General features: G+C 41.9%; 1 protein-coding gene across 3 annotated transcripts in view; it reads right to left on the bottom strand.

The window, feature by feature from the left end:
- Nucleotides 1-7208: 7208 nt before the first annotated feature.
- Nucleotides 7209-8986, bottom strand: part of DDX50 (DExD-box helicase 50) — a 35857-nt gene continuing 34079 nt past the window's right edge. For all 3 annotated transcript variants that reach the window (XM_044239658.1, XM_044239660.1, XM_044239659.1), the window contains one exon: nt 7209-7707. In XM_044239658.1, coding sequence (XP_044095593.1) covers nt 7429-7707 — 279 coding nt within the window. In that variant the 3' untranslated portion in view covers nt 7209-7428. The remainder of the gene's footprint in view (nt 7708-8986) is intronic.

Raw genomic sequence — 8986 nt, 5'->3', positions numbered from 1 at the left:
CGCTCTCACCGTTCCGGGACTTGAAAGCTCGGACTGGGAGGAACCACAAAGGCTGGCAACAGCTGATTCTCGCTAGCCCTGGCCTGTTAAATGACCTGTTGCTTTACGTGGTGTTCTTCAGTGCTTTATGTTAGATTGCTGGAGTTTGCAAGCTCTTGCACGCGCAGACGCCGCAAGTGTGTATTCTTGATCACCGTGTGGAAATGACACTGAGAGGAGACGCCCAGACTTACAAGCCTGGGTAAGAACTAGAATTCGGTCGGGCTTTGGTCATTCCTTTATTCGTGCACGTAGACATCCCCTGAGCATTCACTGTGATGTCAGGTGAGAAACAAGGCTAGGACGCAGTAACGGACAATACACAAGTGGTGTCATCAAGAAACTCTATAGACTGGTGGGAGATGGACGTATATAGCTGTTCTGAAGACACAGGGAGGCACCGGAACCGGCTTTGGGACCAGTAGAAAGGGCCCCCAAACCACACGGAACCTCTATAAGAAAATACAGGGCTCCAAATCTTGCATATGTGGGCAATACACTAATTCAAGGAGTTGAGGGAAAATGGTCCATTGAATGATCTGTGACAAAGTCGCTAAACTTCTCTGAAGAACTAGTGATCCAAAGAATTGGGAGCCACTTCCACACAAAATCATTTTTGAAAATCAGTTGAAATAGTGCCTGGCTTTGAAAACCTGCAGGTTTAAAAAAAAAAAAAAAAAAAAACCTGCTGGTTCTGTGATTTTGCACACATTACTTAATCTGAATCGGAGTTTCTTATGCATGAAATGGGAACAAACTTAACCTCATGGGCTGAGAACACTGAGATATTGAACGAAAAGGGTTTAGTAGTGCCTAGGACATAAAGCACAATAATTGAGAGCTATTAAAACTTGTATTTAGAAAGAGCTTAAAATAGGGCGCCTGGGTGGCTCAGTGGGTTAAACCGCTGCCTTCAGCTCAGGTCATGATCTCAGAGTCCTGGGATCGAGTCCCGCATTGGGCTCTCTGCTCAGCAGGGAGCCTGCTTCCCCCTCTCTCTCTCTGCCTGCCTCTCTGCCTACTTGTGATTTCTCTGTCAAATAAATAAATAAAATCTTTAAAAAAAAAGAGCTTAAAATATAATCATTTTCATAAAATGAAATCAAAGGAAAATGCTATTGTTTTATTTCTGTACTTCATACTATTAATTTTTACTGCACATTTTTTTTTAAGATTTTATTTATTTATTTGACAGAGAGAGATTACAAGTAGGCAGAGAGGCAGGCAGAGAGAGAGAGAGGAGGAAGCAGGCTCCCTGCTGAGCAGAGAGCCCGATGCGGGACTCGATCCCAGGACCCTGAGATCATGACCTGAGCCGAAGGCAGCGGTTTAACCCACTGAGCCACCCAGGCGCCCTACTGCACATTTTTAAATGACAGTTTAAAGGAAAATTTCATGTTTCACATAAACTATTGATGTTTCACAGTCTCAGTTTTTTAACAAATTATGTACTACAGCAATGCTTTAACTTATACTCTGATACCTTTAAGCTAGGAGCCTTGATTTATCCTTCTTTGTATCCTGAAGATTTCAAACAGTGCCTGGTACATAGGCACACAGATTGACACTAAATGTGGATTGGCCTTTAAAATGGCAATGTTGGGGGCAGGGGTGAGGGAGGAACTACTTGAGATGAATTTTAGCTATATGCCCAGGCAGGAAAGCAATTCAGTCATCCTGGTATTAGGTGTGGGATAAGGGGGAGCAAGCATGAATGCAATCAACCAACAGACAAAAAAGGCTTAACATCTGGGACTTCAGCATTGTAGTACCTAAGTCAAGGCCCAGTCCCTGCCTCAAGGAACCTCTGTAATACTGCCATGATACTGCTAAAAATAGTACAGGCGCATTTGTATTATCAATAAGAGGGTAAGCCTGGAACGCTACTTAATGGAAAATTGTTATCAAGGCTTACAAACTATGTAAATTCCTTTGTAATATACCTGTACACAGGCATAAGGCCAAAATCTAAGAGGAAGCATGCAAAGGTTCCCTCTGGCTTAAAGGCAGCCAAAGGACTGTATTAAATCTAGTTATCAATATAAAATTCAGTAACAAGTGGGAAAAAAAAAATGAGTCTCGTATATACAGCTGATTGGAAATGTGAAGTTGTTTGATTCTGCCAGATTCTAGAATAGAACTGTGAAGTTCTATTGATTCTGCCAGACATCAGTTTCCTCTGATGTAGAAAATGTAGTCTTTTCATAAAATTGGGGGAGAATTTCTATTTCAAAAAGTATGCATACATAACACGCACACATACAGTGATTCAAAAATCTACACAATAATATGATAGCAGTAATTATCTGAGTGATGTGATTATGGATGGTTTTATTTTCTTCCATTTGCTTCTCTATTTTTCAAATTTTCAACAGTGGATGCACATTACTAATATGAAAAAATATGGTTAAAAATACTTATTAAGCACTACCCACAAAACATATGAAACAAAAACAATGAGAGAAGAAGCTCTCAGACATTCACAGCTAAATGTGAACTCATTTAAATTTCTAATGCTGAAGGGAATAAAATAGATACATACAGATTTAAAAACTGAAGATCAGGGTAACTGGTTTAATTGAATTCTAATAGCTGTTAAGTGACCACACTAGGGCACAGAATACCCAACAGGAGGCTCTGAATTGCCAAAAGGAAGCATGAAGGTGCTGGGCTCTATGAGAAAGGAGCAAAATAAAGGGCTGAATGCAGCCCAAAGCTGAGAATTCTCCCCCCACCTTCTTCTGGAAGGTATGGAAAGCTATTACTTAATCTTGTCAGGACCTGCCCCACTTCCCTTGCTCATAGGAAAACCAGCCTTTAGCAAGTGGACCCCTAAAATCTACCTCCACTCTGCTAGCAGTTACCTACATGCTTTTCTTTTTCACTCGCTTCCCTGAAACTCTTCAATGTCTGTCTTAAACAAGGACTACAAGGCCTTCCAAGATAGGACTCTTGTCTTGTTCTCATCACTGCTTTCCTCCGAGCCAGCATCCCACCAATGAGAGCTACTTATGGTTCCCCATACTTAGACCTTGTTTTATTAGCTATTCTGTGCCTTTCCTGGATGTCCATTCCCACTTCCCACTTCTTTTACCTGACTGAATTCATGTTCAGTCATACACCCAAAAAGCTTTTTCTAAACTCCCACCCCCATTCCTGGACTGGGCTGGTTGCCCTTGTGTAGAGCTCTCAAATTATTGCACTTAGTCACTGCCATGGACCAAAGTTTATGTGTCCATCGATTTCACTAGATTCTAAGCTCCTGAGGCCAGAGACAGACACACCTTACCTTTGTACCCCAAACACAGTGCCTGGGATACTGTAGGTATATGACTTATCCAGACTAAATTACCAGTACTCGTGCACCCTTGTAGCAATGGAGCCCCTTTACCTTTCATATAAATCCAGAGCTCACTACTACTCAAATGCAGAGGTGAGACTTTCTTCCCCCAAAGAAAGTTATCTGGAACCCCATTGCCCATAATCAAAATTTCTCCCTTTCTTAATCTTATCTAGAACTGAGTCCTCCCCACAACTCCCCGGCTTCTTCTTGAAAAATACTCCTCCTGCAACTTTCCCATGCATATGTTGCTCATTCCCTACATCCCGTGTACTCTGGTATTACTATCTTCTTCTCCTCCAAACCATTTCCAAACTAAAACTCCTTCAGTATCATGTAATCGCCCTTGTCCCTTTGAGGACATGTGGCAATATCACCCTATGAGGAAGGGTCCTCATTCTGGTAACCTAACCTCCACCATTCATTGATAGTTTGGCATCTGGCTTAGTCTTCCCCTCCCTCCTCAGTCTGGAGACTTCACTGTCCATAAAACCACCCACGCCAGCTTCTCTGTTCTTTGACCATCTCAACTGAAATGACCTACACCCCCATCGGCCTACTACCAAACCCCACACTTGTCTTGCCCCGAAGTGCTCCACTCTTGAAATTTCAAATTCAGACAGCTCTCAGTGACCTTCAGTCCCGTCCCTTCCACATTCTCCCTGTCTTCAACTCCACCTCCACTTCAGTTCCAAGGCAATCTAGACTCCATAGCCCATTACTCCAGTAACTTTTGCCAAAGTCCTTAATATATCTACCTTGTCATCCTTTCATGTCCCAGAGCAAACCCCAATCCTAGATCAATCATCTCCCATCTCCACCCCTACAACAGAATATTGAGTATCTCCACAGGAAATCCCTCAAGTGCTCTAATTGCTGCCACTACACATTCAATCCCTAACATCACCCAGACCCTCAAAGCTGCCTGTTAACACCAGTTTGCCTAGTAAGCTCTCCATCTTGTTCTACAGCTGATGCCTCAGCATTTCTCCCATCTCCTCAGATCTCTGAGCCTGCTACTTTCCTCTTCACCCTCAGATGACCATGAAAGAATACCACAGGAAAAAAAAAACAGACATTAGGCAGGAATCTGTCAACTTTTTACCTTAACACCTGCAAATTCACCTACATGATAAACATTTCTTCCTGGCAAAATGTTAAGAGATGTGCTTCTACCACCTAAGATCAAAATCTCCAGTGTGTGCTTAAAGCTCATCCTTCCAAGTCTTCAGAGGGATCTTGCTCCATCATATATTCTTTCCCGTCATCCCTCCTTTCTCCTTCCCATATTAGCAGTTCATCCTCTGTTTTCCCTCATCCTCCCCCAACACACACATACAAAAAACTGTCATCTCATGTCCTCTTTTACATCCAGCTTTAGCTTATTCTTCCTTACTTCACAGCCGAATATCTGGAAGACATGTTTGCTCTCCCTAGTGCTTTCTCTCATTTCTTGCTAAGCCCACTGATAAATGGTTTCTACTCTCCATACTTTATTAATATGGTTGCTCCCCATGTAACATGTCTTTTTGCCAAATCCAGTGGCCATCTCAGGTTCATCTTCTGGTTCCTTGGAAAGCCTCATACTCCTGGGCTTTCTGCTGCCTTCTCACCTCTTCTTGATGGTAATGGGATTCCCTTCCTCTGCTATGCAGTAAATACATTTTTCTGCCTCTGAGTTCCTCCCTAGTCCTCTTTTCTTCCTATATGTTCACTAGATAGTCTCTTCCACTGCCTTAACTACAATTAATTTTTCTGATTTTTAAAAATTTTCTTACAATTAACCTTTTAAAAAACTATGTCCAAATCTTTACACCTTGAGAACAGATGTCTCTCCTCCTTCAAATCTATAAACCCAACTGTCTACTCTTAATCTCCTCTTAAATCTTCTTTTATTATCTCATGGGCTATTCAATATTAAAATATATCTGATGTAGAACTAACCATACCTCCCCCTCCCCTTGCTGTGTTCTGATTCTCCTACTACCTTACCTCAGTGACAAAAATCTCTTTCATTCTTTTCACCTCTCTCATCTTCCAGTTCAATCAAGCACTAAGTCCTAACAATTTTATTTCCTACAACTTTGGAGGGGCCTGGCTGGCTTGGTTGGAGGAACATGTGACTCTTGATCTTGGGGTCACTGAGTTCAAGCCCTACATTAGGTGTAGGAATTACTTTAAAAAAAAAAAAGAAAGAAAGAAAGAAAAGAAAAATAAGAACACTTAAAAAAAAAAAAAGAAACCAGAAATTTTGGAAATCTTGGGGCACCTGGGTGGCTCAGTCATTAGGCATCTGCCTTCGGCTCAGGTCATGATCCCAGAATCTTGGGATTGAGCCCCGCATCGGACTCCCTGCTCAGCGGGAAGCCTGCTTCTCCCTCTCCCACTTCCCCTGCTTGTGTTCCCTCTCTTGCTGTGTCTCTGTCAAATAAATAAATAAAATCGTTAAAACAAAACTTTGGAAATCTATCCATGTTTCTCAATGTCACCACTGCTATTTAGCACAGTGGTTAAAAATGCTGGTTCAGGGGCGCCTGGGTGGCTCAGTGGGTTAAGCCGCTGCCTTCGGCTCAGGTCATGATCTCAGGGTCCTGGGATTGAGTCCCACATCGGGCTCTCTGCTCAGCAGGGAGCCTGCTTCCTCCTCTCTCCCTCTGCTTGCCTCTCTGCCTACTTGTGATCTCTGTCAAATAAATAAATAAATAAGTCTTTAAAAAAAAAAAAAGAAAAAAAGAATGCTGGTTCAGAAGCAAGACTTATCAGGGTTTAAATCCTCACTCCACTACATATTATCCAGCTCTGATTCTGGACAAGTAATAAGCTCTCAAATGCCTCAGTTCTTATCAGTCAAAATATGTTCCCTGACATTAGTGCAGACCGTCACCTCTACCTTGGATTACTCCAACAGCATCTTAAGAGGCCTCCTGACTGCCAGTCTGGCCCTTCTCCAATCCAGTCTCCTCAGTGTAGCCAGTTATATTTTCTAAAACACAGATCTCATCATGTTACTCCTTACTTCAAATCTTTTTTCAAGAGAATGTTTAAACTTCTTAACAATGCACACAAGGCCTTTAAGATCTGGTCCCTGTTAAATACTAATCATTCTCTCTTATTCCCATCCTCTGTCTGCCATATGCAAACCACACTGAACTGTAGGTCCTCAAGACTTCCTGTGGTATTCTTTGGCTCTGGGTATCTGCATATGCTGTTCTCCCTGCCTGCAAACCTCTCTTCTAAACTCTTCTTCCCCCCATACACATACTTGCTTAGATCAACAGATACTTTTAACAACTTCTTTTGGGTATCACCACTTCTAAGACCTTTTTTTTTTTTTTTAACTTCTAAGCCCTTCTACCTCCAAGACTGGTCTGGTACTCTCCAAATAGGTCCTTAGCATTCCATACCTACCTACTTTCCCCTTTAGATGTTAATCTCACTCATAATTGCTTGTCTTTAAACTGTAAGTTCCTTAATGATAGTGCTGTGCCTTGACACCACTATATCCCTTATAATTAACATAGTGATAGGCACACAGTAGACTTCAGTCATTATCGGTGAATAAATTATTGAGTGTACAGTGCTTGCACACACTTTTAGTGAACTATATATAGAATTTAAACACTACACCTAACCAATCAAGTCACCAGTTTCTATAGCCCTTTAATGTAGAAGAGATTTCTTATTTGCTACTACACATCCTATGGAAGGAATGATCTGAATACAAATACACTACGTTTTGCAAAATGCGAGTAATCTTTAAGACTAATTTAACTGTTATGTCTTAGAAGAACCTGTAGAAGATTACATTGACAGAATTCTTAACACATAGTGAAAAGAGACAATAAAAGGAGTTTTTTTATTCAAAGGTATAACTGGATAAGTAGATTTGTTTACAACCATTCTTGTGAAGTACTTTTTAAAAAAATATGACCAACTTCTTTGCAAAGAGCAGACACATACCTCAACTATGATGACCTAATTTTGGTGAATAATGTACATGATTAGGCAGAAATAGGCAAGCTCACACTGGTAGATTAACTATCAAATACTCAGTCAAAACTCCGTTTGTGGCCCCCGCTTCTTGATCGATTTCTATTCCCACTTCGTCGTCTACCATCTTGTCGACTTCCTGACCGACTTCCCTGTCGACTCTGTCTACCTGACCGGCCACCAGATCGACCACCCGACCGGCCAGACCGGCCTGACCGGCCACTTGACCAGCCACTCCTCTGCCTGGAGTTAGAGGATGTGTTTCCATCATAATATTCTTCAATTTCAGGTAGCTTGGCTGGCAATGAAAGTATCCAGTCTGAATCATGCCACTCTGCCTGTTGGGGGAATTTAGAGGATTAATATAAATGCAAAATGGAAACCATAAGCAAGCATATGAGTACAGAAGATTCTTTTTTAATATCCATCATCTATTAGCTAAAGGCCACCTATCCATTTAAATTCAAAATATCTGAAACAAAACTGAAAACCAGAAAACAAAAACAAAAACATATTCGAAGCTCATTCATTCAAGTTCCTAAATTTTAGTCTTAGGAGAAACTCTCAGGCTCAGGTTTTTTTTGTTGTTGTTTTGTTTTGTTTTTGTTTTTGTTTTTTAAGATTTTATTTATTTATTTGACAGAGAGAGATCACAAGTAGGCAGAGAGGCAGGCAGAGAGAGAGAGGGAAGCAGGCTCCCCACTGAGCAGAGAGCCCGATGTGGGGCTCGATCCCAGGACCCTGGGATCATGACCTGAGCCGAAGGCAGAGGCCTTAACTCACTGAGCCACCCAGGCGCCCCTCAGGCTCAGTTTGAGGCTCACAATTTCATACTGAATTTATACATTTTAAAAGAGAGCACACTGGGGCACCTGGGTGGCTCAGTTGGTTGAACATCCAACTTTTGATTTTGGCTCAGGTCATCAATTCAGGGTTATGAGATTAAGCCCTGCATCAGGATCCACCCTCAGGGGGGTTCTGCTTGAAATTCTCTCTCCCTCTTCCTCTGATCCACCCCCACTCTCACATGCTCTCTCCCTCTCAAATAAATAAATATTTTTAAAAATTAAAATTAGGGGCATCTGGGTGGCTCAGTGGGTTAAAGCCTCTGCCTTCGGCTCGGGTCATGATCACGGGGTCCTGAAATCGAGCCCCGCATCGGGCTCCCCCGCTTCCTCCTCTCTCTCTGCCTGCCTCTCTGCCTATTGTGATCTCTGTCTGTCAAATAAATAAATAAAAATCTTTAAAAAAAAAATTAAAATTAAAAATATAAAAGAGAGCACTGCTTTCTTGGCGTGAAACAAACAGGCCATTACTTAGTGCACAGCTTTCAGTGGTTATAGTGACAGAATCAAGAAGTGAGAGCTAATGATGGGGACTAAAAACCTGTTGAAAATACGTAACCAGGGGCGCCTGGGTGGCTCAGTGGGTTAAGCCGCTGCCTTCGGCTCAGGTCATGATCTCAGGGTCCTGGGATCGAGTCCCGCATCAGGCTCTCTGCTCAGCAGGGAGCCTGCTTCCTCCTCTCTCTCTCTCTGCCTACCTCTCTGCCTACTTGTGATCTCTCTCTGTCAAATAAATAAATAAAATCTTTAAAAAAAAAAAAAGAAAGAAAAT

Source organism: Neovison vison, chromosome 2 (genome assembly GCF_020171115.1).
Source record: "Neovison vison isolate M4711 chromosome 2, ASM_NN_V1, whole genome shotgun sequence".
Classification (NCBI taxonomy): domain Eukaryota; kingdom Metazoa; phylum Chordata; class Mammalia; order Carnivora; family Mustelidae; genus Neogale; species Neogale vison.
This window is presented reverse-complemented; position numbering and strand designations above follow the sequence as displayed.